Raw genomic sequence first — 20,106 nt, 5'->3', positions numbered from 1 at the left:
TTGTTACCTCTTTACTGTCCAATCATCATTTTAGTGAGGTTTCTAGAGGTGGTGCAGATGTAGGTTCAATCTGGTGTGTTTTCCCAAAGTCTCTACTTTTCAGCCCTCAGTCCCTTGCTGCACATACTTTTAAACTTTGTAGTTGTCTAGGCTCATTGTTACTGGCTTGTTTTGTAAATATTTCTTTACTTTTTTCCTGTAAGAGGCAATATATATACATGGTTAAAAACAGAACCAAAGAACATATAATGAAAAATCTCCTTCTTCAAGTCTACTTCTTCTCCTCCAAAAGCAGCTACTTTCCAACCACATGTCCTTCCAGGGGCAGTCTGTTCAAACATCAGCACACAGAGCTATGGGTTGCTTTTTATTAAGATATAGCTCACCAATGGCAAAATTCACCCTTTGCAGTGTACAGTACTTTGAATTTTTTGTTTGTTTTTTCTTTTTTGGCTGCCCCAAGGTGTATGGAATTCCCAGGGCAGGCATCACATCCCAGCCACAGTTGTGACCTAGCTGCAGCTGCAATAGTGCTGGATCCTCCACCCAGTGTGCCAGGCCGGGGATCCAGCCTGAGTCCTAGCGCTCCAGAGATGCTGCCAATCCCGTTGCACCACAGCATGAATTCCAGTACTGTGAATTTTGACAGCTGTATGTAGTTGTGTAAATGTCACCAAAGATACAGAGCAGTTCTACAATCCCACATAGCCTCATTCTTCTGTAGTTAACCACTCCCTGCACCTCAGGCCTAGGAAACCGCTGGTCTTTGTTCCATTTCTATAGCTTTGCCTTTTCCAGAATATCATGTAAGTGGAAGAGCACAGTGTAAAGCCCTTTAAGTCTGAATTCTTTCACCCAGTATCATATATCTGAGGTTATTCCATGTTGTCATGTGCATCTCTATTCTATCCCTTTTCACTGCTGAGTAGTGCTCCACTATGTAATGAACCCCACATTGGTCATCCATTTACCAGTGAGCGGCATTTAGGTTGTTTCTAGTTGTTGATTACTCATTATAGCTATTGGTTTTTAAGCTGTCTTTTCTAGTTAAATAGATTCTTAGGCTCTTTATACACCTATAAATCCATTTTTTAAAAAATTGAGATAGGAATTCCCGTCGTGGTGCAGTGGTTAACGAATCCGACTAGGAACCATGAGGTTGCGGGTTCAATCCCTGCCCTTGCTCAGTGGGTTGAGGATCCGGCGTTGCCGTGAGCTGTGGTGTAGGTTGCAGACGCGGCTCGGATCCCTCGTTGCTGTGGCTCTGGCGTAGGCCGGTGGCTACAGCTCCGATTCGACCCCTAGCCTGGGAACCTCCACATGCTGCAGGAGCGGCCCAAGAAATAGCAAAAAGACAAAAAAAAAAAAAAAATTGAGATATAATTGACATATAACATTATATTAGTTTCAGCTATACAACATAATTGTTCAATATTTGCATAGATTGTGAAATGATTGCCGCAATAAATCTAGGTCACATCTGTCACCATCCATAGTTACAAATTTTTTTTCTTGTGATGAGCACTTTTAAGATTTACTCTCTTAGTGACTTTCAAATATGCAGTAGAATATTATTATATACTATAATGTACAGGATGGTGGTTGTAGTTAACAATAGTGTATATGTGGAGTTCCCATTGTGGCTCAGCGGGTTAAGAACCCAGGGTTGACTCTGAGGATTTGGGTTTGATCCCTGGCCTCACTCACTGGGTTGAGGAGGATCCAGTGTTGCCGCAAGCTGCAGCGTAGACCACAGATGTGGCTTGAATCTGGTGTTGCCGTGGTTGTGGCATAGGCTGAAACTGCAGCTCTGCTTCAACTCCTGACCTGGGAACTTCCATGTGCCACAGGTTTGGCTGTAAAAAGGAAAAAAAATACTCTGTAAGTCATCTTTACAAAAGTAGTTATTGAGCATTTTTTTTAGCAACAGAACCTTTTCTTCAAATGAAATTTCCTGGGGAATTCCATTATATCAAGCAATTAAAGTTGAGCTGTTGAGCTGGGCTAGAGGAGGTTGGGGGAAGAGGGACCTCACTCCCTCAGGGCCCAGCCCTGGGTCTTCCTGGAACCAGAGCCCAGCTTGAGAATCAGGGATTTGGATTTCCATAGTCTGCTTTGTGAATTAAAAAAAAAAAAAAAAGTTTTAAAAAATTTCTTAGACATTTTGGTAGTTTCCAATTTTATGGTAACCTAGAAATTAACACTCTTGTAGACAAATCTCTTTGTCTTTAGATAACTTTCTAAAGGTGAGTTTCTGGATGAAATTCATGTATTTTAAAAGAAGAAAGTCTTTTTTTTTTCTTTTTTCTTTTGTCTTTTTGTAGGGCAGTATCCTCAGCATATGGAGGTTCCCAGGCTAGGGGTTGATTTGGAGCTGTAGCTGCCAGCTTTCACCACAGCCACAGCAACACAGGATGCGAGCTGTATCTGCAGCCTCAACCACAGCTCATGGCAATGCCAGATCCTTAACCCAAAGAGTGAGGCTGGGGGTCGAACCTGGGTCCTCATGGATGTTAGATTCATTTCTGCTGAGCCACAAGGGGAACTCCTAAAAGAAGTCTTAAATTAAAAAAATTTTGGTATAAATGGAGCTCCCTTCATGGCTCAGTGGTTAATGAACCTGACTAGCATCCACGAGGACGAGGGTTCGATCCCTGGCCTTGCTTAAGGTTAAGGATCTGACGTTGCCATGAGCTGTAGTGTAGGTCACAGACATGGCTCAGATCTGGAGTTGCTGTGGCTGTGGCGTAGGCCGGAGGCTACAGCTCCGATTAGACCCCTAGCCTGGGAACCTCCATATGCTGTGGGTACGGCCCTAAAAGACAAAAAAAAAAAAAAAAAAAATTTTTTTTTGTATGAAAATAATGCATTTTTAAAAAATGGCTGCCCCTGCTGCATATGAAAGTCTCAGGCCAGGGACTGAACCTGCACCTCCGAGTGACCCTAGCTGCTACAGTTGAATTCTTAACCCACTGTGTTACAGCAGGAACCCAAATAAAGCATATTTTATTCAGCCATAAAAAGGAATGGTGTACGGATACACTATAATGTTAACAAACCTTGAAAGGATTTGTACTAAGTGAAAGAAGCCAGACACAAAGGGCCACAGATTTTAGAAGTTCATTTACATAAAATGTCTAGAATAGTGAAATCCAAAGACAGAAAGCAGATTGGTGGTTGCCAGGGGCTGGGGGAAGAGGGAATGGGAGGGATTACTGATGGGTACAAGATTGCATTTTGGGTGATGGAAATTCTCTGAGATTAGTGGTGAGGGTTGGGCAGATCTCTGAATTATACTAAAACCCACTGAATCATATACTTTAAAGTCGTATGTTTTATTGTATATGAATTACATTTCAGTGATAAAAATAATGTTTTTGGAGTTCCCGTCATGGTGCAGTGGAAATGAATCTGACTAGGAACCATGAGGTTGAGGGTTTGATCCCTGACCTCGCTCAGTAGGTTGAGGATCTGGCATTGCTGTGAACTCTGGTGTAGGTCACAGAGGTGGCTTGGATCCCGCTTTACTGTGGCTGTGATGTAGGCCGGCAGCTGTAGCTCCAATTTGACCCCTAGCCTAGCAACCTCCATATGCCGCAGGTGCGGCCCTAAAAAGCAAACAAACAAAATGCGTTTTTATTGTGAAAAAAAAAATCACACAGTGTGAAAACATTTAAAGTAAGAATAAAGTCCTGGATCTCTCTGTCCCCTAGTATCTTCCCTACTCAATTTGAGTCCTGGGCAAGGTTCAGGTGCTACAGCAGGGGACAAAACAGGTAATAGGGTCTGTGGGAGCATTTTGGTGGGAGATGAGCATTAATCAAATCACAGGGGTTCCCTGGCAGTTTATTGTGTTAAGGATCGGCATTGTCACTGCTGTGGCAAGGGTCACTGATATGGCAAGGGTTTGATCCTTGGCCCAGAAACTTCTGCATGCCAAGAGTGTGGCCAAAAAAAAAAAAAAAAAAAAAAAAAGAATCACAGGTACATAGTTGTACACTCCTCTCAGTGCTATGAAGGAAAAGTTTAAGGGGGCTATGAGAGCAAATATTGGGATTTTGATGTCGTTTGGGGTTGAGGGTGCATGTTCCTGAAGACGTGGCCTGTAAACGTATAGAAGTTTATCAAGGCAGGCAGACCAACCAGGAGAGGAAACTTGCACTGAGGTCAGGGCCCTGCAGTGGGAGGACTGGGGAAGGCTGGCTGGGGCCCAGAGTAGCAGAGAGTGGGCAGAGGGGAGGAGGGGAGGAGGGCGCCCTGAGAGGTCAGCAGGGCCCAGGCAAAGATTTTGTTCTTTTTGCCTGAGCAGCAATAGAGAGCCTTGCACACCTCCACGCTGGAGAATGATAGATGTGAGCAGCTCACTGTCGTGAAAAGATTTCTCCCGATGTTAGGTAGAGACCTGATTGGAGGACTGACAGAACTTTAGCAGCCTGGTAAAGAGATGCTGGGGGCCATGAGAAATGTGCTGGAGATGGAAGGATGTGGGCAATTCAGAGAGACATTTAGGCTGTGAAATCGATAGGCTTGAATATCATGGTGGGTGTCACGGATGCTCTCTGGGTTTCTGGCTCGCCCAGGGCCGTCCTTTCTGGAACATCTATGTAGATCTCACATATTTTTTGGGTGTGGGTGTGTATGTCTAGAGTGATAGCTTTTCTTTTTTAATTTTTAAATTTTTATTTTTTTTTGCTTTTTAGGGCCAAGGGTGCAGCATATGGAAGTTCTCAGGAGTCAAATCAGAGCTGCAGCTGCTGGCCTATGCCACAGCCACTGCAACGTGGGACCTGAGCAATGCAGATCCTTAACCCACTGAGCGAGGCCAGAGACTGAACCAGCATCCTCATGGATACTAGTTGAGTTCGTTTCCACTGAGCCACAATGGGAACTCCTAGAGTGATAGCTTTTTGAAAAAGAAGTCACAGGACCTACTCTGCCTACTGTTCTGGATGCTTTCCCCTTTGAAGGGATTTCCACATTGATGTCCATATGTACCGTCACCATATTCCATGGCTTGTCTTGCCATTGTTCACTTAAGCATAGCTGACACTTAGGCTGTTTCTAGTATTTGGCCATCACAAACAGTGGTGTAGCGAATATTCTTGTCTTACATGAGGAATTTCTAGAAGTGGGATTACTGGGTTACAGATTTGCCAGCTGTTGTCATGGTGTCCTCCCAAAGGCTCACCTTAGTTTACAGGCTTGGCCGTGCTGTGTGTGAGTGCCTGTTTCTTGACCCCTCCCCATCTGTGTTATTGTCAGTCTTTGATTCTATGGCAGTCTAGGTGAAAAATGGCATCTTTTTGGATTTTCAACATGCTTTATTTTTTTCAGATTCAGAGCTTACATCGATAGATCTGCCTTAATTTTTAAAAATTGTTGTAAAATAAACATAACACAAAATTTACCATTTTAACCATTTTTAAGTGTACAGTTCTGTGTACACTGTTCTTCAACCATCTCCACCATCCATCTCCAGAACTTCTTCATCTTCCCAAACTGACAGTCTGCCCATTCCCATCTCCCCCAGCCTCTGGCAATCACTTACCCGCTTTCTGTCTCTGACTGTGGCTGCTTTGTTTACCTCCTCTAAGTGGAATCAGAACACTATTTGTTCTTTTATAACTGATGAATTTCGCTTAGCATAGTGTCTTCATGGTCCATTCAGGTTGTTACATGCATCAGAATTTCCTTTTTAAGGCTGAATAATAATCTGTTGTGTGTATACACCACATTTTGTTTATCCATTAATCCATTGATGGCCATTTGGGTTGTTTCCACCTCTTGGCTGGGAAGCTTCTCATGATGCTGCTGTTAACATGGGTGTACAAATACTTGTTCAAGTTCCAGGTTTCCGTTCTTTGAATATATGCCCAGATGTTTAATTGCAGGTTTATGTGGTTTTCCTGTTTTATTTATTTATTTATTTATTTATTTTTGTCTTTTTGTCTTTTTAGGGCCGCACCCATGGCATATGGAGGATCCCAGAATCAGAGCTGTAGCCACCAGCCTATACCTCAGCCACAGCAATACCAAATCCGAGCATCGTCTGTGACCCACATAACAACTCATGGCACCACCAGGTTCCCAACCCACCTAGCGAGGCCAGGGATTGAACCCTTATCCTCATGGACACCAGTCAGATTCCTTACTATTGAACCACAATGAGAACTCCTTTTGCTTTTTTTTTTTTTTTTGTCTTTTTGCCTTTTCCAGGGCCGCTCCTGTGGCATATTGAGGTTCCCAGGCTAGGGGTCCAATCGGAGCTGTAGCCGCCGGCCTACGCCAGAGCCACAGCAACACCAGATCTGAGCTGCCTCTGCAACCTACACCATAGCTCACAGCAACGCCAGGTCCTTAACCCGCTGAGCGAGGCCTGGGATTGAACCCACAACCTCATGGTTCCTAGTCGGAACCATGTGCCATGATAGGAACTCCCCTTTGCTCATTTTTTTAATCAGGTTGTTGTTGTTGTTGTTGTTGAGTTGTAGGAGTTCTTTTTTTTTTGGCCATGCCTGTGGTATGCGGAAGTTCCCAGGCCAGGGGTCAAACCCATGCCATAGTAGTGACCTGAGCCACAGCAGTGACAACACCACATCCTTAACTCACTGAACCACCAGGGAACTCCTATAGTTCTTAGTATATTCTGGATATTAATATCTTATCAGCTATATGATTTGCAAATATTTTCTCCCATTCTGCGGGTCGATTTTTTACTCTGTTGACAGTTCTTTGATATATAAAGGCTTTTATGTTTGGTGAATCTTGTTTTAATTTGTAAATTTTTTTTGGTATATATTTTACCCACTTTAATTTCTTTGTTAAAGCAATGCACACATGGTAAAAAAAAAATTCTATAGTATAGAAAGATATAAAAGTAAATGTGTCCCTCTCTTACTCCAAACTGCTAGTGCTTCTTTCTGGAAGTAACCACTGTTAACAGTTTATCTTCCAGAAAATGTTGTATGCACCAGACAACACATATGGCTATTTATTTATTGAATTTTTAGAGCTTTTGTTCTTTTTATTTATTTTAAAATTATTTTTAAAAATTGAAGTATACTTTATTTACAACAATATGTCCTTTTAGGATATAGATTCAAATGGGTTCATGGTTTATTTTGTTTTAATTAAAACTACTTATTCACTGTACTGTATTGAATTTACTGAGAGATTTTCTGGGTGTTTTTAGTTTTTGAATTTATAAACTGTTCTGGGATGAACACTTTGTTCAGATATCATCCTGTACTTTTGCATAATATATCTTGTATGCATTATTTATTTATTTATTTTTGTCTTTTTGTCAATTCTTGGGCCGTTCCTGTGGCATATGGAGGTTCCCAGGCTAGGGGTCGAATCAGAGCTGTAGCTGCCAGCCATAGCCACAGCCACAGCCACGCTGGATCTGAGCTGCGTCTGTGACCTACACTATAGCTCATGGCAACGCCGGATCCTTAACCCACTGAGCAAGGCCAGAGATTAAACCCGCAACCTCATGGTTCCTAGTCGGATTCGTTAACTACTGTGCCATGACGGGAACTCCTGTATGCATCTTTTAAAGATTTGTTGTTGTTGTTGGGGGGATGTGTTTTTCCAGGAAGATGGTACTAATCTCTAGCCCCACTGGCTGCCCGAGAGTGTCACGTCCCCCACCTTCTTGACAGGTTGTAGGACTTATGCTTAAAATGAGCACCTTGGAGCTCCCATCATGGCTAACTCAACTAGCATCCATGAAGTCTCGAGTTCCATCCCTGGTCTTGCTCAATGGGTTAAAGATCTGGCATTGCCGTGAGCTGTGGTGTAGGTCACAGACATGTCTTGGATCCAGTGTTGCTATGGCTCTGGCGTAGGCTGGCAGCTATAGCTCTGACTGGACCTCAAGCCTAGGAACCTCCATATGCCATGGGTGCAGCCCTAAAAAGACAAAAAGACCAAAAAAAAAAAAAAAAAAAAAAGAGCATCCTTACCACCTCGTGGGCAAAAAACAATATCTCAGCATTGTAGCCTGAATCTTTGAGTACTAAGGAGGTGGAACGTAAAATGAGCTTGCTTCCCTTTCAGAAGCCCCTGAATGTGACAGTGATCCGAAGAGGGGAGAAACACCAGCTTAGACTCGTCCCAACACGCTGGGCAGGAAAAGGATTGCTGGGGTAAAGTATCTGCATCCTTTCATTCACACTGCAGCGTCCACTGCATGTTTGTTAGATGTAAGGCTGTGGAGTAGGGGTGGGTCTTTGGGAGATGAAGGCAATTTCCAGATGGCCGTAGAAATCATGAGAAATGCTGTGGTGGGAATGAGATTGCAGGTATGGAGGAGGAGGGAGCCCTGGTCGGTCTGGTTCTTTTGTTAACTGGGCATTTACTTTAAAAGAATGAAACTTACCACGTTCCTTTTCTTTTTTCCTTCCAGCTGCAACATTATTCCTTTGCAAAGATGATTGTCCCTGGGGAACAGAAACAGGAAAGCATCTTCCGTTGCCCAGACTTGGTCTAGTGGGCATTTCCTCCTCTTCTTCTTTCCCTGAAGCTTAAGGATCTGGAAGAGACTGGAAGCCTGAACTAGGTGGTGGAAATGCTGTGGCCTCCCAATGAAACCTCTCAGGATTAAGGCATTGTTAAAAACTTGATTTGTATTTAGCATCTTTTGCAAATCAGGCCATGCCCCTAAATAAGAGTCCTCTGGATTGTGAGCAAGTGGGCTGGAGTTATCCTGGCAGGTGCTGATATGATTTTATTCTTATAGAAATTTTGGTTTTTTTTCTCAAATAAACACCATTTTACAGTACTGATATGACCATGTTATCACCTCAGCTGAATTGTCTTTGGACCTCTCAAGTCAAAGCTCAGATGAAAGTTAGGTTATCTTCATAGCAAGTTGGGCAGAACAAACCAACAGTTGTGCTAAAGTCAGGATTTGACCAACGACATCTCAGAAACACCATCCTTTAGGGAATGGGATTTCCAGACAGGCTGCACTGTGTCTGAGTTTGCATTGTACCATTGCTACTCTGGATACAGATATTGCATCCTCAGCAGTTGGGCTTCCAGGGTCACAACTGCTCCCTTTAATAATAGGGAAAGCTAGGAGTTCCCATGTGGCTTAGTGGGTTAAGCATCTGGTGTTGTCACTTCTGTGGCTTGAGTCATTGCTGTGGCCAAAAAAAAAAAAAAAAAAAAAAAAAAAAAAAAAAAAAAAAATTAAAAAAAGAATAGAGAGGAGTTCCCATTGTGGCGCAGTAGAAACGAATACAACTAGGATCTATGAGGTTTCGGGTTCGATCCCTGGCCTCGCTCAGTTGGTCAAGGATCCGGCATTGCTGTGAGCTGTGGTGCAGGTCACAGACGTGGCTCAGATCTGATGTTGCTGTGGCCGTGGTGTAGGCCAGCAGTTGTATCTCTAATTGGACCCCTAGCCTAGGAACCTTCATATGTCACAGGTGCTGCCCTAAAAAGCACACGCACACGCACACGCACACACACACCAGGATGCACCCCTGGTAGCCCAGGACGGTGTTAGCTTCTTCTTCTGTAACCCACCAGAGGGCAGCAAACTCCTTCCACTTCTGGAATAAAAGACCAGGCAAGTTTGCTTCTAATTTGACTTTCTGTACTTGAACCTCCTTGGCCACACTCAGCACTGTTTTGTAGACTGCTGAGGTCCATTGACACTGCTGATGGGAACCAGCAGTGCATGCTGACCTGTATTCTTGAAAACTCTTAATTCCTCCTTCCTTTTATTTTCTCTCTTTAACGCGGCAAAATGAGTTTCCGTGATTCCTAGTGACACCCTGTCTTACTTTCTCTCTGCACTGTATCACAGTGTTTATTTCCACAGTTCTTGGAGATCACTTTCTGTTTTCAGGGGGCATCTGACCTATTCTGCTGAGGCATGCCTGGGTTCCCTGTGACTGGATTTGCTTGGGTTGGACACAGATACCAGCTTGCCCTGACAGGAGTCAGTACTGGGCTGTACTAGCTGTGGGTACTCATGCCCAACTGGAAAGCCTTCCTGTTGAGTGTATTCCTCCCAGCTGTGTACTCCAGTCAAACATCCATGTCTATACCCCCTTTGTAGCCATAGATGTGCTGTGTTGACCAATGTTTGCTGTTTAAATTGTTCTAATTCCAAGTGTTTTCAAACCGATTTTTCTAAGCCCTAGACTATAATAAACACAACTTGTCGCATCCAGTAATCCTTTTTGCTTTTTGAGATGTATGCAAATGAATCAACCCAGCATTGGGGTACGGAGGTGGGAAGGGGAGAATCATTCATATCCTAAGATGCTAGCAGCACAGCATTTTGCATCAGTGCTTTTGGATGGTTTCCTACGTCTCCCTTCGGAAATCACAGAATGGCTACGCAGGTGGGCTGACTTTGTGAGATTCTAGTGGAGTCAATCTGCGGTGGAATCATCCTAATAGATTTAACCACACTAGTTTGGCAGAAACCCTTTGTGATAAAAACCGCAAGCCAATGTAACCTGTGTAGTATTTAATCCCAACCAACTGTAATTTTCTACACAGCGTGTAGTTCCCCGGGTGAAGCGGTGTTGGACAGATGGGTGCCGCATCTATGAGACCGGGAAATTTAGTTTGTTTTTGACAAGAGAATTCTACCAAACAGTTCGTACTTAATTTTGTCAAGCCTTCAGAAAGGCAGAATTGCTAGGATTGGCCGCTGCGGCGTCTCGGCGGGGGCGGCGGGGGGCACCATGGGAAAAACTGGAGAGAATGGGAGGGGAGGAAAGGCAGCCAATTTTCACGCCGAAGTCGCGGCGGCGCCTGTCTCTGCGGGGACCGGCAGGCGGCGTGCGGACCCGTTCTCGCCGCTTTCCGGACACGTGACCACTGTCCAGCCCTCTCGCTTTACGGCCCGTCGCCCGCGGCGGCGGCGGCGGCGGCGGTCACCATGGGGACGGGGCTTGGGTGGCAACCGTAACTAGGGAGCACGTGGAGGAGAAAGCAGCTGCCCCTAGGGGCCGGGAGGTGGACGAATTGTCCAGGCCGCGGAAGACTTCGGCTTTTGAGGAACAGGGTCGCGGCACTCGGTGAGTCTAGAGCGGGGCCTCCGTGGGAATACGGGGGGCTCTCACTCAACCTGCGCCGGGCCTGGGGCATTTCCAGGGAGACTTGAGCTGGAGGAAGAGCCACCCTCCCTCTAGCCCACCTCTGCCGCCTCCGCCACCCCTTCAGCAAGAGTCATTGGCAGAGTTTGACAGTCGAAAGAGTCTGTGCTAAGAGCCCTGGACTTGAAATCATAGCAATAATTTTTCAAATGGCTGAACTGAGCGTGGGAGAGGTTTGCTCATAGCTGTTTGATCTTGGGTAAGTCACCTCCCAGAGCTTGGCTCAAATTTGCTGTAAGGAGTAAACGAGAGGATGTGTTAGAAGTCTTTTAAACTTTCTAAGCAATTGCTGGCATTTCTTTAGCACTCTGTGTTGCAGCGGTGTTGAGCATTTTGCACATGTCATCTCTCTCATCTTCACAGCAACCCCAGAACTCAGGGTTATCGTTTTTATTTTTCCTGTGAGAAAATTGAAACTCCGAGGGCTAAAGTGACTTGCTTGTGGTCACAGAGCAGCTGAGTGATGGAGCTGGGATTCAGTGCTAGGAGAGGCTGACTGGAAAGCCCACACTTTTACCCCCTAAGCTACCTGCTTCTTCCCTTATTCATAGTATTCGGTTTGTTGCTAATGCCTGGGCTATCATTTTGCTGCTTGTGGAAATATGAATATATTTAAAATGATTTAGCTGGCTTTAAAGTTGTTCCTAGAAAGACGAGGCCCCGGCAATTATTATTATTACTATTTTTTTGTCTTTTTGGGGCCACACCCGTGGCATATGGAAGCTCCCAGGCTAGGGGTCGAATCAGAGCTGTAGCAGCTGACCTACGCCAGAGCCACGCCAGATCTGAGCCGTGTCTGTGACCTATACCACAGCTCACCGTAACACTGGATACTTAACCCACTGAGTGAGCCCAGGGATCGAACCTGCAACCTCATGGTCCCTAGTCAGATTCGTTTTCACTGCACCATGAAGGGAACTCCGCATTTTTTTTTTTTTAAATGGCCTTACCCATGGTATATGGAAGCTCCTGGGCCAGGGATTGAATCTGAGCCTCAGCTGTGGCAATGCCGAGTTCTTAACCAAGTGCACCTGGCCTGGGATTGAACCTGTACCTCCGCAGTGACCTGAGTTGCTGCTGTCAAATTCTTAATCCACTGTGTCACGGTAGAAATTCTCTGGGGTCAGTATTCTGAAAGATTTGGGATAGGCTTTCCCAGGAATATGGCATTCTTTTCATTCCTGTGGAAAGGAACAGTGCTGATGTTGTATGTTCCATTGATAGATTTGTGCACCAGGGAATCCAAATGGGAAACAGAGGGCCTTGCTGATTATTCTCAAAATTTCTCTAGAAACTCCACAGAGAAGAATGTCAGATGCGGAGGAAAACCCACTGGTGGAAACAGAAGAATATGGAGAAATAGAAATGGAAGAAGGAGAAGATGGAGGAGGAGGAGAAGAAGATCCATATTATAAAGAGCTAGAAAATATGCAAGAAGAATCCAAAGAAGATAACACATTAGCCTGGAGAGAGTCTCAGGGGGAGGAGGAGGAGGAGGGGGAGGAAGGAGAGGAGGGGGAGAAGGAAAAAGGGATGGAGGAGGAAAAGGGAGAAGAGGAGAAAGAAGGGGAAGAGGAGAAGAGAGTGGAGGAGGAAGGCGAGGAAGAAGAGGAGGAGGAAGAAGTTGGGAAGGAGGAGGAGGCTCTTAGGGAAGAAGTGGAGGAAGAGGCTTCAGGAGCCCAGGAGGAAACTGCAGTAAAGCCCCAAGAAGCCACCAAGTCCAGGAACAATTTGGATAGACTTACACCAACTGATTCCCAGTCAATCTTGTTAGGAACACTCCCAGTAAGTAGCAATTGTAACTCAGTCATTCATTCCTAATTGAACTCTCCACTTACCTGCCAGGCTATGGAGATATAAAACCAAATAAGACACAGTCCGTTCTCTTAAGGAGCTTTAAGATGTGTCAGGAGACAGACCCATAACCAAAGGCCAAACATTATAAAACTCAATGCAGTGACTGAGAAATACATAGGAGAGATATAGGAATGTAAAAGCTGACCTGACCCAGCTTGGAGGATGGTCAGGAGGTGGAGCTTGGACCAGTACTGACTTAAAGGCTAGGGGTTACTGGAGTGTACTTGTTTAAACAGACTCAGCCTGTAGAACTCAACTCTGGTACAAGGAGAAGTGACTCTGTGACTCTGTGATAGTTTTGGAGGCCACCAGTGCCACTTCGCAGAATGATTTTGCAGTTGTGGGTCTGTTAGGAGGCAGAAAAAAACCTGACACACCCATGATGCATGTTATTTGAGCACAAAATGTCCCAGGCTCCTTGTTAAAGCGCTTTTATGATTTCTTTTGTTTTTAGGGCCACCCCTGCGTCACATGGAAGTTCCCAGCCTAGGGGTAGAATCAGAGCTGCAGCTGATAGCCTACACTACAGCCACAGCAACACCAGATTTGAACTGCATCTGTGACCTACACCAACGCTGGTGGTGATGCTGGATCCTTAACCCACTGAGCGAGGTCAGGGATGGAACCCACATCTTCATGGATACTAGTCAGGTTCTGAACCTGCTGAGCCACAACAGGAACTCCAGGCGCTTCATAATTTCCATATGAGGCTAACACTATAACTGGCTGACTAGGAATAGACAGGAAATGAAATGAGTTCATGTAGCTGCCTGTACTGTATTTGAAATCATAATCTTTTTATCCCCCCCCTTTTTTAAAAGAAAACCTCTAGTAGTGGCAAGTCAAAGCAGTCATTACAATCAGAGCTTTCCGAAACATCTGAGCCTCCAAGAGACCTGAGCTCACAATTAGATTTTCTTGATGTGGATCCAACCACTTATAGGGAACAACGGATTAGTTCCTCTGAAAGGCAGCCCTCAGGTGAGCCTGGGGAGCAAACTGACCAGACGCCCCAAGATGAACTGGAACAAGAAAGGAGAGACTCGGAGCCAGAAAGAGGAGACTTGGAGCCGGAAACGAGAGAAAGCAGAAAAGATAAAAGAGTGTCCTATATAAGTGAGAAAAGCGAAAAAGCATTCCAGCCCAAAGGAAGGACCCCGAAGGACTCACTGGTGTCCACCGCCACTGAGGACATTTTGTTCCAAAAAGATGACAGTGCCAATGTGTACCCCTTGGTAAGTGTTACAGGTGTTTTAACTTCTCCCTGTGCTTTGAGAGTGTTGTGAAAAAGGAATTTTATGCATATGGGGAGAAGACGACCACCAGCAAGATCTCTTTTTTTTTTATTTTCCCACTGTACAGCAAGGGGGTCAGGTTATCCTTACATGTATACATTACAATTACAGTTTTTCCCCCACCCTTTCTTCTGTTGCAACATGAGTATCTAGACATAGTTCTCAATGCTATTCAGCAGGATCTCCTTGTAAATCTATTCTAAGTTGTGTCTGATAAGCCCAAGCTCCCGATCCCTCCCACTCCCTCCCCCTCCCATCAGGCAACCACAAGTCTCTTCTCCAAGTCCATGATTTTCTTTTCTGAGGAGATGTTCATTTGTGCTGGATATTAGATTCCAGTTATAAGTGATATCATATGGTATTTGTCTTTGTCTTTCTGGCTCATTTTACTCAGTATGAGATTCTCTAGTTCCATCCATGTTGCTGCAAATGGCATTATGTCATTCTTTTTTATGGCTGAGTAGTATTCCATTGTGTATATATACCACAAGCAAGATCCTTTTTAAGCTAACAATAGGCTTCCATCTTTTTAAAGTTCAGTTCAGAGCTCTGGCTGGACATATGTGACAGAATGTGGACACCAATGCTGCATCTGAGTTCAGTCGTGATGCCCAGCAGGCAGGAAATGCCTCACGTGGTTTATCTGTTGCATGGGGTGCTGTTTTCTTGTGGGAGACTCAAAACCATCCCTCCTCTTTCCCCTCTCCCCCGCCTCTCCATCTCTCTCTCTCTGTCTGTCTCTCTTTCTTCTCCCTCACCATCTCTCTCTCTCATTGTAATACTCCTCAATTCTGCCAATTCCTTCCCTTTTCCTCCTCTCCTCACCTCCTCTGCCTTCACTGGCTTGATCCCTTGACAAACGCCTAAAACCACAACCGGTTCCTAAAACTGCCTATCCCAAGATGGGTCAGTAAGTGAAAGGTCTGGAAAAAGTGCGAGCCGCTGAGAAAAGCACCAGGCGGTCCAAAGGAATTTGCCTTTGCTGCCACCGACAGTATTCCAGGGAGGCGCCATCTGTGAAAAATAAAAATATTATCCTTTGCCAAGAGAAGAAAGAGGAGGATTTTTCCCCCTCTTCCCTCCATCTGCTACTTTCTGAAAACTGTTTCCTAGGATTCACCCCCACTCCCCGCCCCGCGCACACTGTAGATTCATGCCTTTGGAGGATTTGTAAGTGATTGAGTGTGTGCACATAATGTGGTTCCCAGTGCAGATTGAGCCCTTGACAGGTGTTAGCAACTAGGTGGTGATGATGTTGCTGCTGGTGGTGGTGATGGAAAGATGCCTTGGGGAAATGCTGATAACTGACAGCCTCCTTTCTGTAGATCTGGCCTGTTTTGAGCCGTGGAGTTAAAGGTTGGAGCTTGTGATTGCTCCTAAAAGAAAGAATAATTCAGTTTCAGAGCCCATGAAGACATCATTTAGCCAACTAGGCAGAGATCAAGTAATGTCACTAGGGAGAGCACATGATCTTTGTGTCAGGATCCCTGCCCCCTGCTACCTGGACTTGAGAAGAGCTGCTGCCCAGGTCTGGGCCCTCTGTTAGCCTTGGGCTCACTGCAGAACCCAGATTTTCCTGGGCGATCTCCCTTTGCAGATTTGTTTAGCTCCTTGCCTTTTTCCTTTCCTTTTGCCTTGTTTCTTCTTTTTGTTAAAATTAATAAGTGCTCATTATAAAAAAAAAAAAAACAACAATTACACACAGGCAAAGATCTCTATTCTGGAACACGCCCCCCACTCCACTCCCATTTCCCTGAGGTGACTACAGTTGCAGTTTGGTATAACTGTGTATCTTTCCAGACCTTTTCTGTGCATATGCAAGCATGTATCTGGGCACATTATCTGGGCACCAGTATCCAAGAAAGTGATGGCTTTTATGATGTAAATTTTCTTAGGACAAGGCATGGAGGTTAATTTAGGGTGATATAAGTAGAGTATTTGGACATGAGTGGATTCCTTCTAGCTGCTCAGTGTGATAAAAAACTGATATTGAGGGAGTTGCTGTTGTGGCTCAGTGGGTTAAGAACCTGACTAGTATTCATGAGGATGCAGGTTCAGTCCCTGGCCTTGCTCAGTGAGTTAAGGATCCGGTGTTGCCATGAGCTGTGGTGTAGATCACCGATGCAGCTCAGATCTCGTGTGGCTGTGGTGTAGGCCGGCAGCTGCAGCTCCGATTGGACCCCTAGCCTGGGAACTTCCATATGCCCTACATTTGGCCCTACAAAGAAAATAATTCAGCTGTTCCCCTGTTGATGGCTATATGTGCTGTTTCTAATTTCTTGGCATCACTGAAGGTGCCTCAGTGAGTGAGCTTCTCCATCTCTGGGCCTGCAGCATCCTCCTTTTCCTTTGGGGTCCCCTGCCTTATCCCAAAGGCCTGTGTGATAACTCCCGGTGCTCATGGTAGATAATCATAACCATGGATACCATCCCCAGTCAAGAAGCAAGGTACCACAGGTTTATGAGAAGGAATCATGTGACCATCAAATATGGTGAAATCTGGTTTTAACAAAGTTTGGTTTTCTGGATCACCATGTTTTAGAAAGAGGTTGATGTAAGGGGTGGCTGTCTCCATGATCACTTGCCATGAATGTTAAAACCAGCGCAAAATGCGATGACTGTCAATACTTTGTGATTTCATTTGATATGAGTGCTGCTTGAGTAAGGAAATTCTGTTCATACAGAGTGAGGTCAGCTGAATTTTTCCCTTGAAAGAGTTGTTTTACCTGGAGGCAGGAGTCTGGTTAAGAATGTTTGCTTTTGCAGTGTTCCCTGGTGGCTCAGTGGGTTAAGGATCTGGTGTTGTCACTTCTGTGGTGCAGGTTCAGTTCCTGGCCTGGGAACTTTTGCATGCTGTGGGTACAGCCAAAAAAAAAAAAAAAAAGTAAAAAGAATGTTTTTTCTTTTGTTAAATTGCAAAATAAATTTCCAGGATGGATATAATGCCTTTTAGAATGAGCAGGTTTCCTGAAGAACCATCCCATTTGAAGAAATTGGCTTTTAAGAACCAGCTAAATATCATACAGTTCCGTTCCTAGAAGTTTCAGCTTGAGACAATTATGATTCCATAATCCTACCGCTCATGACCACGCAATGAAAAGACCTAAATATAAATATAAATTACAGAGAGTGAGCAGATGGAAGCAGAAGAGAATGGGGAATGAAGCGTGTAGGAGAGAGATGTTGGCCACGTTGCCCACTATGTCTGTCTCGGGAGAAATATATGGAATATGAATTTAACCTTAAGTACTGTTCAAAGGTCAGAAAGGAAATTCACCAGATTTCTCTGCTCCAATATAATTCACTGATTTTTATTTATTTATTTATTTATTTATTTTAGCAACTAATCACTTAGCCATTACTTTAAACCAAATGGGCCTTGGTTAATTTTTAAAATAGACTTATTTTGGGGGGCAGTTTTTGGTTTACAGAAAAATTGAGTGAAAAGTACATAGTTCCCATGCATTCCCTTGTGCCTACTCCACCTCGGTCTCCCCTCTCTCTCTCTCTCTCTTTTTTTTTTTTGTCTTTTTGCTATTTCTTGGGCTGCTCCCGCAGCATATGGAGGTTCCAAGGCTAGGGGTTGAATCGGAGCTGTAGCCACCGGCCTACGCCAGAGCCACAGCAACACGGGATCCGAGCCGCATCTGCCACCTACACCACAGCTCCCGGCAACGCCGGATCGTTAACCCACTGAGCGAGGGCAAGGACCGAACCCACAACCTCATGGTTCCTAGTCGGATTCGTTAACCACTGCGCCACCATGGGAACTCCTCTCTCTCTCTTTTATTCTCGGTTGCACCAGTGGCATGAGGAAGTTCCCGGGACCAGGGATCAAACCCATGCCACAGCTGCAACTTGAGCTGCTACAGTGGTAATACCGGATTCTTAACCTGATGGGCCACTAGGGAACTCCCTGGTCTTCTCTCTTACTGACACCGTGCATTAGGGAAGTACGTGAGCCAATATGGATGTATTAATATTACCTAAAGCCCATAGTTTACCCCAGGGTTCACTCTTTGTGTTGTACTTTCTCTAGGTTGTTGCATATAGAGTGGGTTCAATGCCCTAAAAATCCCCTGTGTCCCAACTGTTTATCCACCCCCTTTCTCGCCCCCCTTAACCCTGGCAACCACTAACTTTTTTATTGTCTTTATAGTTTTGCCTTTTCCACAATGTCATGTAGTTGGAACCATACAGTATGTAGTCTTTTCAAGCTGGCTTCTTCTTCCCCTTTTTTTTTTCTTTTTTGGATAGAAGTTCCCAGGCTAGGGGATCAGATCCCAGCCCCACTTGCAACCTAGGCTGCAGCTGCAGCAATGCCAGATCCTGGCAATGTGGAGTTTTTTAATCCTCTTAAGAGAATTTTGTCTCTTTATACTTTATCCTTCCAGGGATAAATACCCAGGCTGAATCATCGCCTTTCTTATAAAGTTACCTAGTGACGTAACTTGTCCATTCAATATACTCTTGTTAAAGAAACTGAATTTCACAACATTAAATGCTCACTGTGTGTCTGGTCCAGCTGGGTCCAGGTCCTAGGGTGTGGATGAATAGGAATTTGTTTCCATTTGCTATGGAAGACTGTCCTTTCCTTTTTTTGGGGGGTGGGGTGGGGGATGCACTCACAATATGTGAAAATTCCTGGGCCAGGGATCAAACCTGCATCGCAGCTGTAACCAGAGCCATGGCAGTGACAACGCCGGATCCATAACCCACTGAGACACGAGGGAACGCTTCCTTTTTTTTTAAGAAAATATTTTTATTGAAATATATAAACAGAGTGTGCACACTCAAGTGTAGAACTCATTGAATTCTTACGTAGTAAACACATCTGTGTAAGCACCAAACAGCTTTGCGTTTCTTTTTTTGTTGTTGTTGTTGTTATTGTTGTTGTTGTTGCTATTTCTTGGGCCGCTCCCTCGGCATATGGAGGTTCCCAGGCTAGGGGTTGAATCGGAGCTGTAGCCACCGGCCTACGCCAGAGCCACAGCAACGCGGGATCTGAGCCAGGTCTGCAACCTACACCACAGCTCATGGCAACGCCAGATCGTTAACCCACTGAGCAAGGGCAGGGACCGAACCCGCAACCTCATGGTTCCTAGTTGGATTCGTTAACCACTGCGCCACGACGGGAACTCCCCTGCGTTTTTTTAATGGAGATGTAATCCACACACCATACAAATCACCCTCTTAAATTTTTTTAAAAATTGTGCTAAAAGGCACATAACAGAAAACTTACCATCGTAACCATTTTTACATGTGAACACTCAGCGGTATTAACTACATTCACACTGTTGTGCCACTATCATCATCATCCATCCCCGTAACTCTTTTCGTCCTGTACCACATTCACTGTCCCTATGGTACATTCCCCAAGCCCAGTCCTTGGCTGCCACCCTCCTACTTTCTGTCTCTCGGAATCTGACTGCTCTAGGGACCTCATATAAATGGAACCATTCAGTTCATACTTGCTTTTTTGTGACTGGTATATTTTCCTTACATAATGTCCTCAAGGTTCATGCATGTAGGAACATGTGTCAGAATCTCTTTTCTCTTTGGGGGCTGAATAACATTCACATTCTGTTTATCCATTCTTCTGCTGATGGGCACTCGGCTTGCTTCCACCTTTCGGCTATTGTGACTAATGCTGCTATGAGCATGGGTGTACAAATATCTCTTTGAGACCCTGTTTTCAGTTCTTTTGGGTATGCAGCCAGACATGTAATTGCTGGATTTATATGGTAATTGTATTTTCAATTTTCTAAGGAACCTCTATACTGTCTTCCACAGCAGCTGCACCATTTCACATTCCCGCCAATAATACA

At 44.7% G+C, this 20,106-nt stretch overlaps 2 protein-coding genes across 3 annotated transcripts in view; both read left to right on the top strand.

Moving 5' to 3' along the window:
* Positions 1-10,193, top strand: part of PSMD9 (proteasome 26S subunit, non-ATPase 9) — a 28,615-nt gene extending 18,422 nt beyond the window's left edge. The window contains exons 5-6 of the mRNA XM_003132874.5: positions 8,062-8,150; positions 8,411-10,193. Coding sequence (XP_003132922.1) covers positions 8,062-8,150; positions 8,411-8,438 — 117 coding nt within the window. The 3' untranslated portion in view covers positions 8,439-10,193. The remainder of the gene's footprint in view (positions 1-8,061; positions 8,151-8,410) is intronic.
* Positions 10,849-20,106, top strand: part of WDR66 (WD repeat domain 66) — an 80,328-nt gene continuing 71,070 nt past the window's right edge. Inside the window, exons 1-3 of one of the 2 annotated variants that reach the window (XM_021074247.1) lie at positions 10,849-11,048; positions 12,418-12,911; positions 13,805-14,218. In XM_021074247.1, coding sequence (XP_020929906.1) covers positions 12,435-12,911; positions 13,805-14,218 — 891 coding nt within the window. In that variant the 5' untranslated portion in view covers positions 10,849-11,048; positions 12,418-12,434. The remainder of the gene's footprint in view (positions 11,049-12,417; positions 12,912-13,804; positions 14,219-20,106) is intronic. The other variant, XM_013982831.2, reaches the window with a different exon arrangement.

This window comes from Sus scrofa, chromosome 14, assembly GCF_000003025.6.
Source record: "Sus scrofa isolate TJ Tabasco breed Duroc chromosome 14, Sscrofa11.1, whole genome shotgun sequence".
NCBI classification, from domain to species: Eukaryota; Metazoa; Chordata; class Mammalia; order Artiodactyla; family Suidae; genus Sus; species Sus scrofa.
Note: the sequence above shows the minus strand (reverse complement) of the source record. Positions and strands in the feature narration are given on the sequence as shown.